Genomic DNA, 25543 nt, shown 5'->3' with positions numbered 1-25543 from the left:
GTTGTTGCTGGAAACCTCAGCTGCCACTTTGTTGTAGTTTTCTTGGTTCATTCACAAACTTTTTTGCATTTTACTACATCTGCACCTGGTTTCTAGCAAGTTGTAAGCAAGCAATGTTTTGAAAGCATTTTGTGTCATAGAACATAAGGTGTGATGAGAGCTCAGTTTTTGTCACACTCATTTTCTTTTCTTTTTAACTTTTGATGTGCCAGGACCACTAAAAACACAAAACTAAGCAAAACCTGGTCAGTGAGGTTTTCTACTGTTCACCTTAATAGCAAAGCTCCTCGTGCCTGGCGTTTGTTCACTAATTCACTGAACATGATCACAGTTCATTCATTGATCATCTCTTGTGATCCAGGCCATGGTTTCACCACTTATCTATTAGTCTATAAACTTGCTTGATTTATTTCATGTTATTAAGATGTCCAAAGGCCCACAGGGCCCTTGTTTATAGAGTTTATGGATCATCCTACAGGTAAATCAGGAGTTCTCCTTTGTCCTCAAAGAAAGGGTTATTCACATGTAGTCAGAAATCCTTGGGCTTCACTGTTAACCCTGAAGGAAGTTTTAAGGATAGGATGGGCCTGTGGAGCAGCCCATGAGGCAGGTGTCATCCTGACTTTTCCAGTATTTGGCCTAGGGCCTTGTAAGAGTGACAGCTGTCCAATATTTATGGAATGAGTGAACCCATAGGACAAAGAAACACCTTTTTCCTGTTTTCTAGGTGCCACCTTTGACCCATTTGGAGCACCTTCTAAACCATCAGGTCAAGATTTGCTGGGTTCTTTTTTGAACACAGCCAGTGCTTCCAGTGACCCCTTTCTTCAGCCTACGAGGAGTCCTTCTCCTACAGTGCATGGTAAGGAAGTATTTATGCTGTGTTTAGTGGAACAGGGTTCCCTACAAGACATCAGTAGGTGTTCAGATATAAAAACATCTTGTAGGCAGGGTTTTGTTTTGGCTTTTGTTTTTGTTTTTTCTCCTTTGAATCTGCATACATTTTTTTAAAATTTTATTTTATTTTTAAACTTTACAATATTGTATTAGTTTTGCCAAATATCGAAATGAATCTGCCACAGGTATACCTGCGTTCCCCATCCTGAACCCTCCTCCCTCCTCCCTCCCCTACCCTCCCTTTGGGTCGTCCCAGTGCACCAGCCCCAAGCATCCAGTACCATGCATCGAACCTGGACTGGCGACTCGTTTCATACATGATATTATACATGTTTCAATGCTATTCTCCCAAATCTCCCCACCCTCTCCCTCTCCCACAGAGTCCATAAGACTGATCTATACATTGGTGTCTCTTTTGCTGTCTCGTACACAGGGTTATTGTTACCATCTTTCTAAATTCCATATATATGCGTTAGTATACTGTATTGGTGTTTTTCTTTCTGGCTTACTTCACTCTGTATAATAGGTTCCAGTTTCATCCATCTCATTAGAACTGATTCAAATGTATTCTTTTTAATGGCTGAGTAATACTCCATTGTGTATATGTACCATAGCTTTCTTATCCATTCATCTGCTGATGGGCATCTAGGTTGCTTCCATGTCCTGGCTATTATAAACAGTGCTGCGATGAACATTGGGGTACATGTGTCTCTTTCCCTTCTGGTTTCCTCAGTGTGTATGCCCAGCAGTGGGATTGCTGGATCATAGGGCAGTTCTATTTCCAGTTTTTTAAAGAATCTCCACACTGTTCTCCATAGTGGCTGTACTAGTTTGCACTCCCACCAACAGTGTAAGAGAGTTCCCTTTTCTCCACACCCTCTCCAGCATTTATTGCTTGTAGACTTTTGGATCGCAGCCATTCTGACTGGTGTGAAATGGTACCTCATAGTGGTTTTGATTTGCATTTCTCTGATAATGAGTGATGTTGAGCATCTTTTCATGTGTTTGTTAGCCATCTGTATGTCTTCCTTGGAGAAATGTCTATTTAGTTCTTTGGCCCATTTTTTGATTGGGTCATTTATTTTTCTGGAGTTGAGCTGTAGGAGTTGCTTGTATATTTTTGAGATTAGTTGTTTGTCCGTTGCTTCATTTGCTATTATTTTCTCCCATTCTGAAGGCTGTCTTTTCACCTTGCTAATAGTTTCCTTTGTTGTGCGGAAGCTTTTAAGTTTAATTAGGTCCCATTTGTTTATTTTTGCATTTATTTCCAATATTGGCTTTTGTTTTTGAAAAGCTACATATCTCTTAAAAATTAACAATTCATGTTAACATATTAAAAGTTCTGCAGTGTTTTACAGTAAAGAAGCCTGCTTAACTTTTACTCAGCTTCCCTAAAATTTAATTTGGAAATTTTTTTTGCATTAGAGCTACATGCACAAAATGCATAGGGTACCACCAGTTGTAGGACATATCTTTATTTTATGTGCTGTCACTTTCAGTTGATTGGAGGATGCCTACTAGTTGAAATCTTTGAATTATGAAAAAATATGTGTCTTGAGTTAATAAAATGCAATATGACAAGCATTCCACAAAATTAGTATTCCACAGAGCAGTTTAGAATACAATATCCCGATATATTAAACTAGTTCTAAGATGAAGCCACTAACCACACTCGACTGTTGAGCACTTAAAATGTGCCAGTCTGATTTGAAACATACTAAGTGTAAAGTGCATACCAGAATTCAAAACTTAGTACAAAAAAGCAATGTAACATGTCATTAATATATTTATATTAGTCATTTAATATAATATTTTGAATATATTAGGTTAAATAAAATGTTATATTAATATTAATTTTGCCAGTGTCTTTTTACCTTTTTTAATGTGACTACTAGAAAAATTTTAAATTATACAAGGCCCACATTATATTTCTAAGTTAGAGACAAACTTTGTGGAAAGAATCATAATCACATCTGTTTGTAAGAGCAAAAAGGTATCACTTAGGTAACACTGATTAAAACTGAAGGTCTTCAGTGAAGGATATATGGCTTTGAGCTGGAGAAATGAAGCTCCTTCTTGATGCTGAAGGATGCTGAACCCAAGTGGCCTAGACTTAGAGGACGATGTATTTATAGTTGAAGGCCCCCTGAGCCCCTCTGGGGAACACAGTGTAGTGATCAGCTTGACTTCATGGGAGCTATGCAAATGCAAAAGGAAACTGTGCAACACTGAGTTGAGTTGTGCAACTCTGGTCAAACTGCAATGACAGAAAATGAGGAAGCAGTCCAGGAACAAACTTTATGGGTGATTTCCTATTGCTCTTAAATCTCAAACTGTATGAAGTGGATCCACAGGACGATATGCAAGAAATTCACCTCTGACCCTTGTGCCATGCCCACTTAAAAGAATCTCTGGATTGGAAGTTGGCTACCCCAAGAGGAAAGATGCAGGGTGATAGGTTAAAGCTGTTGTTTTTGTTCACTTATTTAAAATGTAGGTTATGTCATTGCTGTCCCTGCAGTGGCTCCCTGCTTCACTCAGCATGGAAGCCAAAGTCATTGGGATGGCCTTGGTTGGCCCTCTGTGCTCGAATACCCAGGGCTGTGACCTCCTTCCCTACTTGCTCCCTCTGCTCGTTCCATTCCAGTCACATGGCTCTCCACCGTTGCACTGGCCGTCCTCTCTTCCCCAGACCATGGCATGGCTAATTCCTTCTCCTCTTTTATCTTTGCTCAGCAATCAGCTTCTCAGTGGGGTCTCCTCTGACTGCTCTATTTCACATGGAAACTTCTCCTCCTGTCTATCTTTCCCCACTAGAACATGAGTTCAGAGGCAGAGACTTTTGTTAGTTTTGTTTACGAATGCTTTCCTAGTGCCTACAAGATCTATATGATGTGTTGTATTATCTACCTGTCTTTCCATATAAAATGAATTATATTTTTTCCTATATAAATCTCTTTGATGCATACTGATAATATTAATAAGGTTATCTATTGTCCTGACTTTAATACTTTGAATTTACTGTTTTCATGTGAGTACCACCTTTTATGTCCCGTGGGTATGGATGTTTGTACTTGAGCATGGCAGTACGGACTTGGTTCTACCTTGTGAGTTGGCTAGATGTTTATCCCTCCGTTTCAGCCAGTTAGAACTCTTTTCTTTCGTGGCTGTGCTGCTGATTTTGATCTGTGTGATGCTAGTGTGTGAAAGAATGTTCCACTGTCCTTGCTGAGAAGGGAATTATTCCATTGTTAGTGGGTCAGTTGCATCCTCTTCATATATAGATGAGACTCAGGCATCAGTTTGGGAGGTCAGATTGCCCACCTCTAGTTTCTACAAGGCACTATCCATCACTTGTGAAAATCAAGAAATGTTGCCTTCAAGTTCTATGAATATTTACTGAACATTTTCTCTGAAGAGAATAATTATTTAGGGCTTAATCTGAGAAGAAAAACTGAACAAGTAACCATAATAAAAAGCTAAGTAGAAGTTTAAAATACTGGGTATTATCTTTTCATTTGTTTATTCCTTTCTCTCCAGCAGATTTTAAATTTCTGGAGGATAGGCACTTGTCCTTTAGCTCTCTGTTCCCTGATGGTGACTTGTGTGTGGTAGGTTTGTGGGTTTGATTAGTAATACAGTTGAAGTACTAATTCCTAGTTCTGCATCCTAGTTGGGTGTAAGACTAAGGTCAGAGTTTAAAGGAAGTCAAACAGAAAAAGTTAGCAAAATTATCTAGTTTCCACCTCAGTTTTCATGGATTACTGTGGAAAAAGAGAAGGGAAAACTGAAAGAAAAGAACTGTTATTTCTGATAATGTTATATTCTATTTAATTCAATGATGGGAACGTACAGTGTCTTGGTTCGTACTAAGGAAATAAAACAGGTAAATATAAGGCTTGATAAGGATGGCTTGGTGCCTTGATGAACCTTTTGGTGGTGATATGTGTACTGTGTCTTAAATCCTACTTGCAGTGTTATTTTAGTATTTGCTTTGTATTCTTTGATTTAATGAACAGAACCTAGAAGAGTCTTAGAAAGAAGTTCTTTCTTATGGCATCCAGTTTCTTATTTGCATTCTACAGATGCAGAAAAAGTTTACTCTACCAATGTGTACTCTAATATACCTGATTATATTTAACTGAACATTTCTTTTAAATTCTCCACTTGAAACTTTGAGAAGGGTCAGTCAGTTCAGTTGCTCAGTTGTGTATGACTCTTTCTTACCCCATGGACTGCAGCATGCCAGGCTTCCCTGTCTTTCACTAACTCCTGAAGCTTGCTCAAATACATGTCCATTGAGTCGGTGATGCCATCCAACCATCTCATCCTTTGTTGTTGCCTTCTCTGCCTGCCTTCAACCTTTCCCAGCATCAGGGTCTTTTCCAATAAGTCAGATTTTTGCATCAGGTGGCCAAAGTTTTGGAGTTTCAGCTTCAGCATTGGTCCTTCCAATGAATATTCAGGACTGATTTCCTTTAGTATGGACTGGTTGGGTCTCCTTGCAGTCCAAGGGATTCTCAAGAGTCTTCTCCAACACCACAGTTCAAAAGCATCAATTCTTTGCACTCAGCTTTCTTTACAGTCCAACTCTCACATCCATACGTGACCACTGGAAAAATCATAGCTTTGACTAGATGGACCTTTGTTGGTGAGGTAATGTCTCTCCTTTTTAATATGCTGTCTAGGTTGGTCATATCTTTTTCTCCAAGGAGTAAGAATCTTTTAATTTCATGGCTGCAGTCACTATCTGCAGTGATTTTGGAGCCCAAGAAGATAAAGTCTGTCACTGATTCCACTGTTTCCCCATCTATTTGCCATGAAGTGATGAGACCAGATGCTATGATTTTAGTTTTTTGAATGTTGAGTTTTGAGCCAGCTTTTTCACTCTCCTCTTTCAGTTTATCACATTCTGCCATAAGAGTGGTGTCATCTGCATATCTGAGGTTATTGATATTTTTCCTGGCAATCTTGATTCTAGCTTGTGCTTCGTCCAGCCCAGCATTTCTCATGATGTGCTCTGCATATAAGTTAAAGAAGCAGGGTGAAAACATACAGCCTTGATGTACTCTTTTCCCAATTTTGAGCCAGTCTGTCTGTCGTTCCATGTCCAGTTCTAACTGTTGCTTCTTGACCTTCATGCAGATTTCTCAGGAGACAGGTAAGGTGATCTGGTATTCCCATCTGTTTGAGAATTTTCCACAGTTTTTTTGTGAGCCACACAGTCAAAGATTTTGGCGTAGTCAATAAAGCAGAAGTAGATGTTTTTCTGGAACTCTCTTGCTTTTTCGATGATCTAATGGATGTGGGCAGTTTTATCTCTGGTTCCTCTGCCTAAATGCAGCTTGAACATCTGGAAATTCACAGTTCACGTACTGTTGAAACCTGGCTTGGAGAATTTTGAGCATAACTTTGCTAGTGTGTGAGATGAGTGCAATTGTGCAATAGTTTGAACATTCTTTGACATTGCCTTTCTTTGGGATTGGAATGAAAACTGACCTTTTCCAGTCCTGTGGCCACTGCTGAGTTTTCCAAACTTGCTGGCATATTGAGTGCAGTACTTTCACAGCATCATCTTTTAGGATTTGAAATAGCTCAACTGGAATTTTATCACCTCCACTAGCTTTGTTCATAGAGATATTTCCTAAGGCCCACCTGACTTCACATTCCAGGATGTCTGGCTCTAGGTGGGTGATCACACCATCATGGTTATCTGGGTCATGAAGATCTTTTTTGTATAGTTCTTCTGTGTATTCTTGTCATCTCTTCTTAATATCTTCTGCTTCTGTTAGGTCCATACCATTTTCTGTCCTTTATTGAGCCCATCTTTGCATGAAATGTCCCCTTGGTATCTCTAATTTTCTTGAAGAGATCTCTAGTCTTTCCCATTATATTGTTTCCGTCTATTTCTTTGCATTGATCACTGGATGGCTTTCTTATCTCTCCTTGCTGTTCTTTGGAACTCTGCATTCAAATGGGTATATCTTTCTTTTTCTCCTTTGCCTTTCACTTCTCTTCTTTTCTCAGCTAGCTGTTTGTAATGCCTTCTAAGACAACCATTTTGCCTTTTTGCATTTCTTTTTCTTGGGAATAGTCTTGATCACTGCCTCCTGTACAATGTCATGAACCTCCGTCCATAGTTCTTCCAGCACTCTATCAGATGTAATCCCTTGACCTCCCTTGAGAGTGGTCAGAATGATCTATTTTGAAGCTGTAGTGAGTTTGTTGTTTTAGTGACAGTAGATACATCCCTGACAGCAGCATGGTGGGTGGATGGTATCTAGTCAGTTCCTAGTAAGTGTTCTGATTGACTCATATTCTCTGTTAATGTCCCAGCAGAGGAGACAAAAACAAAAAAAATTTAATTTTTATTCATTTTTTAATGCAAAATACATTTCCTATTGGGATACAACAATGTTGCAATAATTTCAGGTGAACAGTGAAGGGACTCAGCCACACATATACATGGATCCATTCTCCCCCAAATGATAAAACAACATTTTTGTTCTAAGTTGCTCATGCAGTTTATGCCAGCTTAAGGCAAATTGAGTTTGAGTTTCATTTCACCTTTTTTCTATTGCCTACTGACTTTGTGTTAAGGGTAGAGGTGGGACCCATGCAGATGGATAAGATAATTCTTGCTTTCACAGCGTACTTGAGACAGATATATGCACAGTTACAATTCAGAGTGTACCTTTGGAGGTAAAATAAAGGCGAACAAGGAAGTAACAGAGACAAACAGTATATGGCTTCCACCAGTGCTCATATAAGTAAGTACAGATGAAGGCAGAAAATACCAATGTTGCAGAATGTGGAGAGAGCTCAGAGGGAGAGTAGAATCACGTGAGACATGGGCATATCATGAGAGGGAGAGCATTTTCTTTTGTGAACTCAGAAAAGTGGATTCTGAGCTATTTTGTCCTGATTCTTTTTCTTCTCCTCGTTTGCAGCTTCTAGTACCCCTGCTGTGAACATTCAGCCAGATGTTTCAGGAGCCTGGGACTGGCATACCAAACCAGGTAAAGATCAGCAGATGAATTTTGTGCCACATAATTGGTCACTGGAGCATAATCCTTCACCCAAGGTGAAGTGAGTACTTGCAGAGTGCTAGCCCCATTTATGGAAGTTACTAAAGGTTCCCAATCTGAGAAAGCTTTTCACATTGCCCTTGATGACATGGTAGTGCTGCATGTCTTATGATAATTTCTCTAAGTCTCAATTTGCTAAATGTTTGCCGTGACAATAGAGTTAGACAGATCTGGGTATACATCTAACTCAACCATTTAGAAGCTCTTGAATTTTTTTTTACCAGTCTGAACTTCAGTTTTCTTATCTGTAAAATGGAATTCACAATTCTTATCCCACACAGTTTAAGTGAAATTACTTACATGAAATTTTCTGGCATAGAGTAGGTGTTGCATAATCTGAATGGTTTTCTCTCTTACAGAGAACTTGTTTTAGATCTGAATTTGTCTATAGTAAATAAATTCTCTTTCTTATGGCTAGTATTGTATTTTTTGAGAGCCATCTTGTGTGATTATCTTTCTGACACTGTGCAAGTTACACACACACACACACACACACACACACTATGTCTGTCACAGCAACTTTCTAAAGCAGTTGCTGTTTCCTTATGTAACCAATGAGAAAATATCGACACTCAGAAAAGTTAAGCAACGTGTCAAAGGTCACTCAGCTAGGAAGTGGCAGAACCAGAATTCAACTCTGACTCCTCTCATAGGAAATCCCATAGGAAAGAATGGAGTCAGGTGACATGAGGTAAGCACCAGATGTAATGGTTTAGAGGAGTGGCTGCTACTGCTAAGTCACTTCAGTTGTGTCTGACTGTGTGCGACCCATAGACGGCAGCCCACCAGGCTCCCCCATCCCTGGGATTCTCCAGGCAAGAACACTGGAGTGGGTTGCCATTTCCTTCTCCAATGCATGAAAGTGAAAAGTGAAAGTGAAGTCGATCAGTTGTGTCCGACTGTTAGCGACCCCATGGACTGCAGCCTACCAGGCTCCTCCGTCCATGGGGTTTTCCAGGCAAGAGTACTGGAGTGGGGTGCCATTGCTTGGTAATGACTTATACCTTTTCTGTTCCCTGTCCTTGCTCCAGGTCACTACTCCCTTAAATTAGGGAAATGGGGTCTAGCTACTTCTAACATATTTGCAAACCTTGTCCTAATTTGCCCTTAGAGATGAGGTGAGCAGTAGCTCTAGATTTCTGAACTTCAGAATTCAGCCTCAGACAACTAATTCATTTGCAATGACCTTCTTATTTTTTTCAGGAGGTTTTGGAATGGGAAGCAAATCAGCTGCCACCAGCCCAACAGGCTCCTCGCATGGTACTCCCACCCATCAAAACAAACCCCAGACTCTGGACCCTTTTGCTGACCTTGGGACATTAGGTATACACATAACAAATGAAGATACATACTTATTTTGGCTACAAAGCCTCAAATCTAAATCTTTGGGGTTAAAAATAAGCTGTAGTGTTTACCTGGGATCTAAAATAATCTGTATTTTTAAGCTATATTCTAAAACCTAAAGCTGTCTTTTTAGAAAAGGAAACAGGCTTCAAATACTGGGTTGGAGCTAACCCCTATTAATGCATTTCTCCAATCCCTGAGTTTGGAGTAGTAGTAGTGTAAATAAAGTTAGAACTTCTGGGAGCATCTGAAAATAGAGTTTGCACCGAAAGTAGTGACTATGTAGGGAAACAGTGAGAGACAAGGGTGGTCAAATAGAGCTGTGCCACGAGGGGCCCGCTGTGTGCAGGTCTTATTCTGAAGTTGCCAGTGAGGTCCTCACACTGTGCCTCTCTTCTCTCCATGGGCCACAGTCCTCTCTGGTCGGTTTGTAATCTTCCATACAGAAAATAGACCCTCTGGAGAGTATTTCTAAAGAGTTTTTTCATCAGATGTTAATTATTATTATTATTATTATAGGATAAGTGTTTTATCCAACCAGTCCATTCTGAAGGAGATCAGCCCTGGGATTTCTTTGGAAGGAATGAGGCTGAAGCTGAAACTCCAGTACTTTGGCCACCTCATGCGAAGAGTTGACTCATTGGAAAAGACTCTGATGCTGGGAGGGATTGGGGGCAGGAGGAGAAGGGGACGACAGAGGATGAGATGGCTGGATGGCATCACTGACTCGATGGACGTGGGTTTGAGTGAACTTAGGGAGTTGATGATGGACAGGGAGGCCTGGCGTGCTGCGATTCATGGGGTCGCAAAGAGTCGGACACGACTGCAATAATCAAAGTCCACGGAAGCTGGTGTTTCCAAAACTACTCACTCATAAAACACTTAATTGAAGTTCACTGAACCCAGTGTTTCCAAAATTACTTGCTCATAAAGCACTTCAGTTCAGTTCAGTTCAGTCACTCAGTCGTGTCCAACTGTTTGCGACCCCATGAATCGCAGCACGCCAGGCCTCCCTGCATCGGTGCTCGTGCTGATGCTCCCTAGAGAGGGGTACAGTGTGCAGGGTTCTGTTTTACCAAGAAATCTCTCTTCAAGGTGTAGTTGATTGGACTAGTGTGTTTTGAAACTTTTTCCCTCCTCCTTTTCCATCCTCTCCCGTGAAGTGCAGAGTTGTTAAATAAGGATGAGGTAGCTCTGACACAAAGGTTTAAATAAGCCAACTTGATATTTTAGTTTCCCCAAAAGGCCTCCGGAAGCATTTAGAGCTGAATTATCTGCAGGGAATGAGAACATGCTACCGTTTTATTTTTCTTAGTAGTTATGTTAGAATCTTGACCTTTCCTTTTATATAATTTAGATCTTCTTTCCTTTTAAGAATTTCTCAAATTATTTTCCCTTTTTTTGTATCTTAAAGTTCAAATTTTAGAATAATAACATTCTATAAAACAGTCAAAGTTCTATTTCAAGTACAATCTTTTCAGTGTTCATTTTTTACCCATTTATTCATCCCACAATTAATTATTAAGTGCCTTCTGTGTTCTAACATTGTTTTAGTGAAAACCAACCAGCCAAACTAACAAAACCAAAACTAAATTCCTTCTTCTTAAAGTTGATATTCTAGAAGGGGAAATAAACATTAAATGAATAAATATACAATATAATGTCAACCAATAAAAGCAATTAATGTTTAGCTGGACATTTTACTCTGTACCAGGGTCTATTTTAAGTGCATTACATATATCATTTCATTTAATCTTCCCAATATTTTTTGAAGTAGAAACTATTATAATCCTCATTTTACAGATGAAGAAACGGACACGGAAGTTTCAGGAACACGCCCAAATCACAGGGTTTCAGCACCATGAACTCTAGGTCTGTGGCTTGCACTATGACCCCATGAGGAGTCCTGTGAAAAAATCAGGCAGAAAGTGATGGCGCGTGGGGGATGGGCCAGGGTGTTATTTTAAATATCGAGTGGTTAGGGAAGGGCCTTACTGAATAGGTGACCTTTATAAGAAGTTCTTTTAAAAAATTCAGCATCATGTCTTGCATCTAGTTGTCATGTCCTTTTAGACGCCTTTCACCTGGAATCATTCCTCAACCTTTCAAGACATTGATCTTTGAAGGGTACAGGCCAGTTGCCAAAGTCTTGATTTGGTAACTTTGATCACTTGGTTAAGGTGATGTCTGCCAGGTTTGCTTCACCATGAAGTTACCATTTTTCCCTTCAGTAATTAATGAGTAATCTGGAGAGAGAATTTGAGATTATCCAATTCTCCATCTGACCTTTACCTGCTGGTTTTAGCATTCATTGGTGATTCTTGCCTAAAGCAGTTATTGCCATGATACCTGCAAAACTGTGCTTTTCTGATTCCCTTCTTCTTTCTGTATATATTAATTGGCATTTCATTCTAAGGAAGAATCTCCTGTCTCTCCCTCTCCCATCCCCTTCCTTCCTTTCTGACCCCCTCCATCTCTCACATCATAATGGATTAATGGATTCTTTTTTGACTCGGTTGGTTATCATCTATTACTGTTATTATTTAATGTTCACATGGTCCCACATTTGATTTGTGAAAGCTCCTTTCTTCTGACTTCTATATCATTTTCACTTGATTCCATCATTTTCGAGAACTTTCTTTATGGCACACGGTTTCCTAGGCTTCTCTTGAACTTTTTACATGCCTGTCCTATAATCAGGCATTTCTGAGAAATCTCATTCCTTTTTGTGGGGAATGGTATTTAGAAACCAAAATCTCTGCTATAAGTATGTCTTTTTTGCTCTGGGGTGGGTGTCACTGCTCTGCCTTCCAGGAGATGGAGATAGGTGATCAGTGGATATTAACACATAATTTAATCCCATCCACTGCCACAGGGTCTTCCTTACCTTCCCCTGTTCCACATCTGTATCTTGCATTTCCTTGGATCTCAACAACATTAATAGACAACAAAAATAGTTTTAGAATAGCTGCATCTTTATTACTACAACAACATACCTATTCAAAGGAGTTCAAGAGTAGTGGTTATTTTTGTTTGTTTTTTTTTTTGCCACGCCTCATAGCTTGCGGGACTTTTCCCAACCAGGGATTGAATCCAGGCCACCACAGTGAAAGCCCATGAATCCTAACCACTAGGCACCAGGGAAATTCAAAAATATTTTTTCGAAGAGTTACTTATTTTTGAAATGCAATAATTCTTAAAAACTGCTGGGGAAACTAGTTTCCTTTTGCCTCATTTTCGAGTCACATAATTTAGGAAAGGTAAGTGATTTTCCTGAAACTGTACAGCAAATGAGTATATAAGCAAGGGCTACTTACACACTAAAATTTTTGACTCCTAGGCAATTGCTTTAGAGTAAAAATTAAACTTCTAAGTTATATAGCTGCAATTAAAAAAAGATAGCATGCTTCTCCTTTAGGTATTTTCACATTGAACAATTCTGATACAAACACCATAGTTTTTCCCATAGATTCCGATTTAATTAGTTTGGTTGTGGCTTGGGTATAGAGAATTTTTAAAGCTCCCCAAGTGAGTCTAATGCACAGCCAAGTTTGACAACCACTGCTTTTGCTTTTAATGAGAATAGCTGTGGGCTCTGGGTTTAGCTACTACTCTATATTTCCGTCAGTTCTCTGCTTCAGTGGCTTTAAAAATTAGAATTGCTAACCAGTCTAAAAAATATTTAGGAAAGAATTCTGAAAGGGTAACATCAGAAAGCCCTGCAATGTTGATGAGCAGCTTGAGATCAGAGGCAGCATGTGCCATTTCACCACTGTATCTGCAGCCTCATGTGGAGAAGATGCTCAATAGTGTATTATAAATGAACAAATAAATGGCAAAGCGGTGGGAACATGGAAGAATTTTTTAAGTTTTTCAGGTCTTTCTGTAGTTATGACTTTTTAAATAATAAACGTAATATATTCAGAAAGAAGATTGTAAGCATCCTTAAAATAAAAGATGAAATTCCAGTGTGGAATGTCTACCCAACCTCAGGTATGTTGAGGTGCTGTTGGCAGAGGGGCCCAGAGGCTCACAAAGAAGGGCTTCACGACAGGGGCGATGCCAGCCTGTAGTGCGCAACAGTGCCATTCCCTTTTTCTATTACCAAGTATTTATTGAGCCTTTATGGTGGATGGGTACATGCTGGGAATATGAATTTGCATTATTTTAAAATGGTGCCTCTTATTTGCTTAGTTCAGGAATTGTGAAGAGCTTTCACATAGTCATTGTGCCTTTATGTTTTTTCTGCGATGTAGACATAGTTCTGATTTTACAGGTGATAACACTGAGGTCAAGGAGATAAGTTTTTCACTGAACTTCAGAAGAGCGAGGATTCTCTGTAGGCTGTTTTCGGCTATTTTCCTGGGGCACTGTATCTGGTACCTAGTTGTTGTTGTTTAGTTACTAAGTTGTGTCTGACTCTTTGCGACCTCAGGGACTGCAGCATGCCAGGCTCTTCTGTCTTTCACTGTCTCCCAGAGTTTGCTCAAACTCATGTCCATTGAGACAATGATGCCATCCAACCATCTCACCCTCTGTCATCCCCTTCCCTCCTGCCCTCAATCTTTCCCAGGATCTGGGTCTTTTCCAGCGAATTGGCTCTTTGCATCAGGTACCCAAAGTGTTGAAGCTTCAGTTTCAGCATCCATCTTTCCAATGAATATTCAGGGTTGATTTCTTTTAGGATTGACTGGTTTTACCTCCTTGCAGTCCAAGAGACTCTTAAGAGCCTTCTCCAGCACCACAGTTCAAAAGCATCAATTCTTTGGCACTCAGCCTTCCTTATAGTTCAACTGTCACATATGTACATGACTACTGGAAAAAAACATAGCTTTGACTATACGGACCTTTGTTGGCAAACTGATGTCCTTGCTTTTTTAATATACTATCTAGGTTTGTCATAGCTGTTCTTCCAAGGAGCAAGTGTCTTTTAATTTCTTTATAATTTCTTAGCTGTACTTATCATCCTCAGTGATTTTGGAGCCTAAGAAAATCTTTTTGCTTTCTGGTACTTGGTAATGCTCAACAAATACTGATGAATGAATATATGAATGAATGAATAAATAAACGAATGTAAGAATGAATGCATGAATGTGTGATGGAGCAGAGACAGATTGGTTCCAAGTCTGCTGGTCATAACACAGCATTCCCAGTGGGAGTGGGAAGAGGAACCCACATCAGACCAGAGGAACAATACTGATAGAAAGAAGAGACAGTAAGTGAGGGATGACTCACTTACTCAGAGATTTGTAGTAAAAGACTCAGAGATTTGGAGAGGAATTTGAGATTATGGATGCAGGAAATGAACATGACATGTGGAGATGGGAAGTTCATAGTCAAGGCCCAGCTCCATGAACTAGATGTGTGACCATAAGCCTGTAAGTATACCAAGTATACCTCCTTTATTTCCTTATCTTTAAAGTGGGGCCAGACTGTGGAAAATGGTATGGACATTTTTCAAAAAACTGAAAATAGAACTAACTTATGACCTAGCAATTCCACTCTTGGGTATACATCTGGAAAAAAAACCCACTAATTTGAAAAGATATGTGCACCCCAATGTTCATAGCAACATTATTTACAATTACCAAGATATGGAAGTGACCAAGTGTCCGTCAGCAGAGGAGTGGTTAAAGAGGATATGGCATATGGCAGTATACACAGTGGAATACTATTCAGTCATAAAAAGAACAAAAATTTTTGCCATTAATAGCAACATGGATGGATTTGGAGGGCATTATGCTAAGCGATGTATGTCAGAGAGAGAATGACAAATACTGTATGATATCATTTATATGTGGAACCTGAAAAATACAAGAAATACAGCAGATAAGAAGCAGACTCACAGATATAGAAAACAAGTTAGAGCTTACCAGTGGGGATTAGGGGGAGGGCAAGAGAGGGGTGAGGAAATGGGAGGTACAAATTATTGGGTATAAGATAGGCTCAGGGATGTACTGTAAAACATTGGGAATATAGCTAAGATTTTGTAATAACTAAATGGAAAGTAACCTTTAAAAATTGTATGAAAATGAAAAAATAAATGGTAATTTTGACAAAGAAAAATAAATAAAGTGGAACCAGTAATACTACCTATTTCCTAAGGATGTGTGTAGATTAAAGGCAGTAATAGTCATAAACATATTTTGTAAATTCTAAAAGAGCTATATAAATGCTATTTTATTATCACTGTTGCTTCGGTATTGGTGCCTGAAAGGGTTCCTGGAGATCACCTCTTCAAACATGAGTCACAGCTAGTCTTCATATTTTGGGAAAAGCCCAGCATTTATGCAGTGAGTACTTAGGAGTTAGGAGTTACAGAGTCAGGATTCTACTTAAATTCCCAGGACAGAGTAATATCATTTTTTAAAGCTTGAATAAGTTTCTTTACCCTATTCAGAGTTGTCAGAGTGTTAGCTATGTTTACTCTCCTGCAATGAAGTGCAAGTAGTGTGAAATTGAAACCTAGTTATGAAATTTTAAAACACCTTTGTTTACTCGTGGGCACTAACCATGCTGGTATTTATAACAGACAGTGAATAATCCTGATCGTTGATGTTTAAGTAGCAGCTTCACCAGTGAATGTATTTTTGTTTTATTCCCTGTTCTTGTCATTTGATAGATTTTGCTCAAGTTAAGAAATAGAATCTTCTGAGAGGGTGGGAGGGAGAGCTGCAATGGCACTGTGGAGGAGCCAGGGCTCATCTGGCTTGGAGTCAGACTTGGACGCGGGTCCCAGTTCTGCCACTTTCTGGCTGTGTAACTTTCAGAAAATCGCTTACCTATTCTGAGCTACAGTTTGTTTATCAGAAGGAAAAATGGAACTGTTAGTAAATACCTAAAAATGTCATTGTGAGGATTAAAGGAAAATATATGAATGCAATTTATTTAGCTATTCAGTTCAGTTCAGTTCAGTCTCAGTCGTGTGCGACTCTTTGCGACCCCATCAATTGCAGGATGCCAGGCCTCCCTGTCCATCACCAACTCCTGGAGTTTACTCAAACTCACGTCCATCGAGTCGGTGATGCCATCCAGCCATCTCATCCTCTGCTGTCCCCTTCTCCTCCTGCCCCCAATCCTTCCCAGCATCAGAGTCTTTTCCAATGGGTCAACTCTTCGCATGAGGTGGCCAAAGTACTGGAGTTTCAGCTTTAGCATCATTCCTTCCAAAGAACACCCAGGACTGATCTCCTTTAGAATGGACAGGGTAGGAAGGCTAATTATGCCACTAGTCAAGGGAGGTTCCACTAAAGTCTTTGTAAGCAGTGACTTGGGACACAGGAGTTAGAGGCTACTCACAATAGCATTACCTTCTTTCTCTCTTTCTCTTTCTGTTTTTCCTGTAGGTGGTTCTTCATTTGCCAGCAAACCTTCCACACCAACTGGATTGGGTGGTGGATTTCCACCTCTCAGCTCGCCACAGAAAGCATCTCCCCAGCCCATGGGTGGGGGGTGGCAGCAGGGAGGGGGCTACAACTGGCAGCAGACACAGTCCAAGCCACAGTCCAGCATGCCCCACTCCTCTCCCCAGAACCGGCCCAACTACAACGTGAGCTTCTCATCCATGCCTGGGGGCCAGAACGAACGTGGGAAAGCAGCAGCTAATTTGGGTAAGGATGATGGTATGGGGCCTGGCTAGAGGGTACCCAGCATGTGTATGCATGTCTGAAGAAGGACACAGGGAATTTGGCAGTTTCTGAGGCAGTCTTTGAATTGTAATGACGCAGCACGATCCCTCCCAGTGCTGTGCCTGGAGCTCCTAGGTTTATCATTCTCCCCGCACACTGTGGTTTTGTGAGTGCTGGCTCACCTGTCTGCCTCTCTCCACACTGAGACCAAATGGTGGGCAGGGACTGGGTCTTTTTTTGACTCATTAGCATTAGCACCTAGCAGAACACTAGACAGGTAGGAGGCACTAAAGGAGTATTGAATGGAAGTGAGTGGATGGGCGGATGGATCTTGAAACTGCCATCCCTTTGGAAGAGGGGGTGGAAGACGAAAGTTGGAAACATTTCAAGCACTGCGTTCATGTTTTCTCTTGGCTCCCAGTTAGAGGAATGGACATGTCTTGGACATTTGGTCTTGATTATCCTCTGGCTGGGGGATGTTCCTGAGATCTTTGGGTTTCCTGTGATGGTTTTTCCCTCTCTTCTGAGAAGAAAGTTAAAAGAACACAAAGTGGCCCAAAAGCTAAGGCTGGAGGATAACTCTGGATGGGATTCTTTCTTTTTTCAAATGGGGTTCTTGATAGCAAGTGGAAAATAATATATTTTTCATAGAAGGGATGGTTACATTTGAATTTTCTAAAAGGCCTGTAATGATATGTTTTACATCTCAGTTGATTTCATTATACCCAAGAATGGAATGTATAGGGACATGATGAGGAAACGGACCTTTCTATGGAACATGTTAAAGGAAATTCCTCTACTTTTCCTAGTAGCTTTAGCTGACATCTTTTGAGGGCTTATTATATGTCAGGTGCTATTCTAAGCAGTTTTCACATATTATTTCATATAATCTCCAAACCCTTGTTGTAGACAGAGATCAATAGTTTTCTTAGTCCATACAGCTTGTAAGTGACAGAGCCAAGATCTACCAGGGCAATGTGACTCCAGAGCCCCTACCATTCACCACCACACCCTGCTTCTCACGATACTTACATGGCAAGGAGTCTTTTTTAGGTCTTTGTAACATTGTGTTTGTTCTTTGGTTAGCAGTGGATATTCTCTGGTAATTCCGTAGAGTCATTTGGCTTCCCCTCCATTTTTATTCTGAGTAGATATGGGGTGAGTGTTGTCAATCAATAAACACTTACGGAGTATCTTCAGTGTAGAAAACATTGGGGATACAGCTGCAAACAAGACAGACAAAACCCCTAATCTCAGAGCACCCACATTTGAGTGTGTGTGTGTGACAGTGTATGTTCAGGATGCCTGACAGAAAGTTTCAAGTGAGACAACAGTGTTGGTTGAAGGCATGGACTGAATGGACTCTTGTGTTGTGGTTCTGTTTTAACAGCAAACATTTAATAGCCAGGCACTGTTTTGAGCACTTAAAAATATTTAACTCGCCAATTTTCACAACAACCTTATGAGATAAGTCATGTTATTAACACCACGCCTGGTTGACAGATGAGGACACTGAGGCAGGAAGATGGTAAGGAACTTGTCCCAAGGTCACATTGCTAATAAAGGCAGAGCTGGAATTCAAACCTGGGGGTCTGTCTCCAGAGCCCTTGCCATTTGCTACTACCACGCTAGGCTGCTTTTCCAAGCAGATTGATAAAGATTGTGAGGCCAAAACCAGACTTAGGGGAAAAGAGTTCTGTGATGGACTAAAAGTGTCCCGAGTGTGGGCAGGAAAGCAGCAGTGTGCGTGCATTTCAAGCACCGAAACCCAGGTCATAGGCCAATCACTGCTGCTTGCCAGTTGTATGACTGGGGCCTGAGGTGGGGAGGGAGCAGTGGGTACAATCGTGACTGTCCTCATCTGTGAAAGGCTGGAACGGTGGACATGGAATCATGGAATTAGGTTAGTGCAACAACCCAACCTCGAGTCTGAGCTTGGCCGTGGACACTGCATGTGATCCTGAACAGATCTCTTAAGTTTTCCAGACTTCACTTTCTCATCTATAAAATGGACATGACAGTCTCATACTCTACTCACAGGCTAAGTGAGAGGATTAAGGGGCATAGTGCCTGTGAAAGCCCTATGCAGTGTGCCTAAGTGTTATGATACTATGTTTATGAGTAAACACTATAATAATTTAAAAAATACTATGTTGCAGAGGGGAAACAAAAAGCAGCTGACTTTGAAGACCTGCTCTCTGGTCAAGGTTTTAATGCTCACAAAGACAAAAAGGGACCTCGAACAATAGCTGAGATGAGAAAGGAGGAAATGGCTAAGGAGATGGATCCTGAGAAGTTAAAGGTGAGTGAGCCCCAGGCCCGCAGTGACTATCGTGTTGTGTGGAACCGTCAGTGTGGGACTAACCTATAGAAGGTGCCATGCTAAGTTTCTAGCATCTACCATATTTCATTTGGTTCTTGTAGTTCTGATTTGAGTATAGCTGTGTCCTTTAATAGAAAAATACTTTCAGGGAGTGCTGTATATGTTGTTTCATTTCTTTAGTACAATGCACTTATTCCATAATATATAGTGTAGATTTTCTTCATTCACATTTTCAAATAAGCAATGGCACTCTTTAAGATGTGATCTTATTATTCAGATGGCATTGCAATCTGTAGGTAAGTCATTATGATTTGGTGGTAAGAAGAATGCATTATTTATATTCTCTGTTTCTGCTTTGGTAGCTTTATATAGGACTAGATTGGCTGATGCCCTCAGGATCTCTTCTTTGCTGATAGAGAGGGAGCTATTGATTGATGTGCCTGAGAATTACTCACTCCCATAATGTTAGACCTAGAGGTTTGGGAACGTGAAAGGGATGGAGGCTAAGGGAAGTGGGGTCTCTGGCTTTTACACTGCTTCACTTCACTTCTAACCAGAGCATTTCTACTTTTATCTGTTTCTGATTCTTGGATGTCTAGGTAAGATTTTATTTGGAAAAAGAGAATGTTTTCATATTCTTTTCTTCTAAGGTTTGCAAACCAGTGTCTATAACTTCATTGTTTCATAGATGAGAAAACAGACATGTTACTTCATAGCTGAAGATATTATCTGGACAATGGTTAGTTGGGGGACAAAAGGATGGTTATGTTGATGAATGGTGTGAGGTAGTGAAACAGTTTGTGAAGATCAAGAGAACTGGAAAGCTTGTCACAGACAGGCTGAATTCCCACGTGACAAAATACACTGACACTATTCCAGCCTGGAAGATGAGAGTCTAATCTAGTGCTCCAAAACCAGAATGGCACAACCACTCAATGTTACACATATTGAAAAACATACCACTGTTGTTTTCCATAATTTGTTGAAGATGCAGCGATACAATTTGCAGTACAATATATGATGCTCTGTTTACATTTGCTATTCACTTCATGCAGTGTTATAAAGGTTTTATCTGCCATAAACACTGTGCTCCATCTCAAGAGCCTTTGTGTATTAGGTAAACTCTGACAATTTTCTGGAAAAGAAAGTGGTTTATGTCTTTTAAACCATGCTTGGTTGTTTAGTTGGTATGGAGTATTTAATTGCTTGGGAGAGTAGTCATCATTCACTTTGACTAAGCTTCTGTTAAGTGCTAACTGCTGATTCATTGTTACAAACCTTTCAATTTAGTGACCTCATTTGTTCCAACTATGGTGATGCAAACTATGAATGGTCATAGTTGGAATGAATGACTAAATGTATTGATTCATTTAACAGACCTTTTCAAGCTCTTTTCCTGCCAGGCATACTGTTTCTGAGTTAGAATGATATGTAAGAAACACTATCCTTCTTCAAACAGGTCTGCCTAATGGCAAGGGGAAAACAAATGCACTATTATGGTGAAGTATAGCACATTTTATGATAGAAATATGTTTAAAAGGTAGCCTGGAGAAATTTGTTTTTGTTTTTTTCAAGGAATTTGTGTGTGTGTGTGTGTGTGTGTGTGTGTGTGTGTGTACACATGTCAGACACTCTACTAGACATAGCAGATAGCAGGGACCCAGACAGACATGATGTGTGCCCTCGTGGAGTTCATACATTAGGCATAAGTCATTAACTCAGAGAGGAAGGAAGGTGTTTAGACTTTCCAAGGTGGAACAGTGTGAAATTCCTGAGCAGGCTTTTGAAGGCTGATAAGGAGTTAACCAGAAAGAAGAGGTGTAGGGGGCGGAGGAAGAAGAGCCGTCCTGGTAGTGGGAAGGATGACCTAGGCAGGTACCTGATGTTGCTGGAGCTGGAGGGGTTTCCAGAGTCACAGTGGAGATGCTCTGGACTCAGAAGCATTTGAATTTCTTAACTGCCCCTGTGTTTACAGATTCTAGAATGGATTGAAGGCAAAGAGAGGAATATCAGAGCCCTTCTGTCCACAATGCACACTGTGCTGTGGGCTGGGGAGACTAAGTGGAAACCTGTTGGCATGGCAGACCTGGTCACCCCGGAGCAGGTGAAGAAGGTGTACAGGAAGGCTGTGCTAGTGGTGCACCCGGATAAAGTGAGTACAACCTGTCCTCCTGCACCCCTGGGGGTGTCTGGTCCTCCTGTCCTTGGTTTATAAGCGTGTGTCAAGGAGTCATACTTTCAACTTGCTTCTTATTAGGCCATTTATATGATAAAATAAATTTCATAGGCTCAAAAAGGTACTTAAACAAACAGTTATACTTTATGACACAGAAGCAAAGAAGTCAAGCTATACATTACAAATAACGGAATGAGGGCTTTACTTAGGTATGAGATTCATTACTGACTAATTTTCAGGGATCAGATAGAAGTTGTGCCTGACTAAAGGATGAACTCAGAGTTGGACAGAGGAAAATTTTCTCCTACAGTAATATGGCAGTATATTCAGCCAGGATTATACAGTGAAAAAACTTTAGAATGTAGTTGGTAAAATTGGTGAGAATCAACAAAATATTGAAAATGGAGCTAAATTCATTACTATATTGATTATGGCAGTTTATTTTCACTGAAGTACACACACACACACACACACACACATACATGCTCTGCACTGTCAGAGACTTCAACCAGTGGATGGCCCGGTTGAGATCACCATAACACACAGAAACCTCCTTGACAGAATTGGATCACTTGCCATCATATGGACTTTGTTATTGTTGACTAGTCACTAAGCTGGTTCTGACTCTTTGTGATCCCATGGACTGTAGCCCACCAGCCTCCTCTGTCCATGGGATTTCCTAGGCAAGGATAGTAGAGTGGGTTGCCATTCCCTTCTCCAGGGGTTCGTCCCTACCCAGGGAGTGAACACGCATTGTGGGCGGATTCTTTACTGCTGAGCCACCAGGGAAGCCCCATCATATGGACCGTGTGAGTCCTACAGTGTGAGGCTGTGACTGAATCCTACTTGAGAACACACACTTGAATTTGATGTCTTAGATTTTCATCTCTCTAAACTTTTGGTGACAATCCAGATAGTAGTAAAGAAATGATGTATTTCAGTGACTTGAAGAGAAAGGGAAAGAGCCCAGAAAAACCCACAAACTGTATGCCTGTGTTATGGGTCTCCAAGAAAATTTTTTTAAGAAATAGAATAAAGAGTGTTTCAAAATGCAGTCCATTAATCAGAGCTATGCAGTCTTTGTCATTTGGTAGGTAACTCTGGAGAATGGAGATACATCTTGTGCTGACCAATAAATTCTGTTACCTACTCAGTGACTGATCACTACTACCATATGTGAATTCCTGGGGGAGGGCTTTGTGGAGAGGTCATAGTAATTAGGGTCATGTAGATGGGGCTATTGGCTTCCTTAGTGTCTCAAGCGGTATAGAATCTGCCTGCCCATGCAGGAGATGCGGGTTTAATCCCTGGGTCAGGAAGATCCCCTGAAGAAAGAAATGGCAACCCAATCCAGTATTCTTAACTGGGAAATCCCATGGACAGAAGAGCCTGTTGGGCTCTGTGGAGTCACAAAGAACTGGACATGACTTAGTGACCAAACAGCAACAGCAGCAAGATGGGGCTGTAAAGAGAGAAATGGTCTAACAGAAAAAGATTTCAATTACTCAGAGCCCACATTAGCAATGAAAATTTTAATATAAATAAAATTTTGGTCTGTGGTATCTAATGTGTATTTTTGTTTTTTTTTTTTTCTGTAGGCTACTGGGCAACCCTATGAACAATATGCAAAGATGATTTTCATGGAGCTCAATGATGCCTGGTCAGAATTTGAAAATCAAGGCCAAAAGCCCTTGTATTAACTTATGAGCTTTTCCATTTCTGCTGCAGACCCGTGCTAATGCTTAGTGTGTGTCACAGTTCTGAGGTTTTTGCAGGTGAACCAAAAACTCCAGCAATGTGTATCCAGTACTTAACTGTTAAGTTACTTGTGAATTAATTCCTCTTTAATAAGGAATGTGGATGTTTGTTTTCTCAAGTCCCCACCATAAAAAGTCCAAAACAGGAAAGGAACTTTTAGTCAGATGACCTTGCAGAGTATTTTTACAACATTCCAGCCTGCCCTGTGGGGAGCCTACTCAGCAATTTGTGGGGAAATTGAAAATAAAGGCTACCAAAGGCATAGCACCCATCTCATTGTCTGAGGATAGGATAATGAGCCAAAGTTATAATAATAGGATTACATGATGGATTTTAACTAATAGTTTTGAGATTTTCTTGGAAAGATAAAATTTGAGCCATGGCTTTACGTAGACTTCAGGAACATGACCATTAAGTTTTGTTTGTTTGTTTGTTTTAACAGAAATTTACTATGGTCTATAGTATAATACTGTACACTTCTTTTGGTCAAGAGGACTAACAGATGTAAAAGAACCTGAACTGTGGGAAGTAATTCTATTATAATCCAGTGATTACTACCAACACTTCCTTCCTGGATAAGCTAAAATTTAGTGAAAATGCTGACTGAAGAAAAATAGGGACGCTAAAGCTGTAGAAATCTGTATTCCGGTCAGAGAGTTGGGCTACTATCTTCTTTTCCCTTTAGAAAGATGTGGTAGCTTGAAGAATGTCTTAATGCCATAACAACAACCTGATTTGATGAAACTTCTAATTTTTCCTGTAAGGCTTAATGCTCCTCCTTTTTCTTAGCAGAGAAAATGCTCTTAGCTGGGAACAGATTGTAAGGCAGTTTGGCGTGTTCACAGTTGATCAGGAAGACTGTCTAGTATGGATCCCCTGTCCTCCAGGTTTGTGATTGGCTGGGGAAAGGAAATCGATGACCACAGTGACAGGGGCAATTGCAGCGAGAGACAGAGAGAGGCCACTTCAGACCAAGTCACATGGCTTATCAAGACTGGCTTCTCTGAGGAACCAGGTTCCTCTTCCCACCTGATGAAATAGGACCTCTTGGATTATTACAGTGGGGTTTATTGTTCTAAAAGTTGTTGGGGGTCCACAGGAATGACAGTTGCACAGGAACGTCTGTGAAAATAAAGCAGGAGTGAAACCTTTGCAGACTTCAGACTGGTTGGATTTCAGTTCAGTATTTTGGCTGTTTCTCACTTTAAGGGGCAAGTGATTGTTTTCCATGACTTTGGTAGATCTCTTTGGGTGTGCAGGTACACGGTGTGCAGAGGATATTCATACAAGGCAGATGGGCAGAAAGATCTTGATCTAATCTTAAAAGGTTTGTGCTCAGTATTGTGAAAAGCTTTCAAAAATTGTTTTTAAAAGACAATCTTTTTTGTTGTTTCTTTCTGTTTTTCATTTTCTTGTGGCAAACTGTACTGGAAAAGCAGCATGTCAAAAATACTTTATGTTCTATATACAACTCTCTTCTTTCTTTCTCTCTTTCTTCCTTTCTTTCCTTCATTCTTTTTTTTGTTGTTGTTATAAAGGTTCATTATTTATTTTACCTTTTGCTGACAATGTGAAACTCGCCTCAAATATTCTCTTTTTAAATATACAGCTGTAAACTGTTCAAAGTAACCATAAAAAACTAGGTGTTATTTATTAACATATTATAAAATAATGTTTGCAGTATGTGCTTGTCTTATTTAAAATTGGAATGTGAGACATGTTGCTGTGACTTTTTTTCTCATTCACATCTGTAGATATTGTGTGAACTACAGTATATAATAATAATTAAAAGGATACTATGTGAATGTCACGTACATTTTGAAATGATAGAACTATATTAGCTTGGTATCATGTTTGGATAATTCATCCATGTTCACAGTTTAAAACATCATTAAACATTATGTAATTAGCAATGAGAAAGAATCTTATCTAACTTAAATTTGGGATGCTCCCTGTCTCTTTTCCGGATACATTATAATTCTGGACCCCTATTTATCTCAAAGCTCTTAACATATACAGACCAACAGGTTTTCGCATTCCTTTTAAATATCTGGTTGTGACAGAGCTTGTTGTTGATCGGATTCACTGTTTCATTCATATTTACTGTAATATATTTTTGTTTTGTAAATATGTTACACTCAACAAAATGTGATTGGTCTAAAATATTTGTAATGTATATTAAAAGGCTCAAAAATATTTGTAGAAACATAAGTTATTTTTTCACTCATAGGAATGCAACAACAAGCTTGAATTACACCTTCTGACATGATTCACTTTTAAGAAAAGTTATGGGGAAAGAATATGCTGCTGCTGCTGCACATATAATACA

At 40.0% G+C, this 25543-nt stretch overlaps 1 protein-coding gene across 4 annotated transcripts in view; it reads left to right on the top strand.

Annotated features, from left to right (window-relative positions):
* Positions 1-25410, top strand: part of DNAJC6 (DnaJ heat shock protein family (Hsp40) member C6) — a 177564-nt gene extending 152154 nt beyond the window's left edge. For all 4 annotated transcript variants that reach the window (XM_070786398.1, XM_070786399.1, XM_070786397.1 and 1 more), the window contains exons 13-19: positions 728-862; positions 7848-7916; positions 9189-9308; positions 16676-16939; positions 19117-19259; positions 21256-21432; positions 23055-25410. In XM_070786398.1, coding sequence (XP_070642499.1) covers positions 728-862; positions 7848-7916; positions 9189-9308; positions 16676-16939; positions 19117-19259; positions 21256-21432; positions 23055-23156 — 1010 coding nt within the window. In that variant the 3' untranslated portion in view covers positions 23157-25410. The remainder of the gene's footprint in view (positions 1-727; positions 863-7847; positions 7917-9188; positions 9309-16675; positions 16940-19116; positions 19260-21255; positions 21433-23054) is intronic.
* Positions 25411-25543: the final 133 nt, after the last annotated feature.

The sequence above is a fragment of the Bos indicus genome, chromosome 3, assembly GCF_029378745.1.
Source record: "Bos indicus isolate NIAB-ARS_2022 breed Sahiwal x Tharparkar chromosome 3, NIAB-ARS_B.indTharparkar_mat_pri_1.0, whole genome shotgun sequence".
In the NCBI taxonomy this organism is placed as follows: domain Eukaryota; kingdom Metazoa; phylum Chordata; class Mammalia; order Artiodactyla; family Bovidae; genus Bos; species Bos indicus.
The sequence above is the reverse complement of the archived record's forward strand: the minus strand, read 5'-3'. Positions and strand labels throughout refer to the sequence as shown.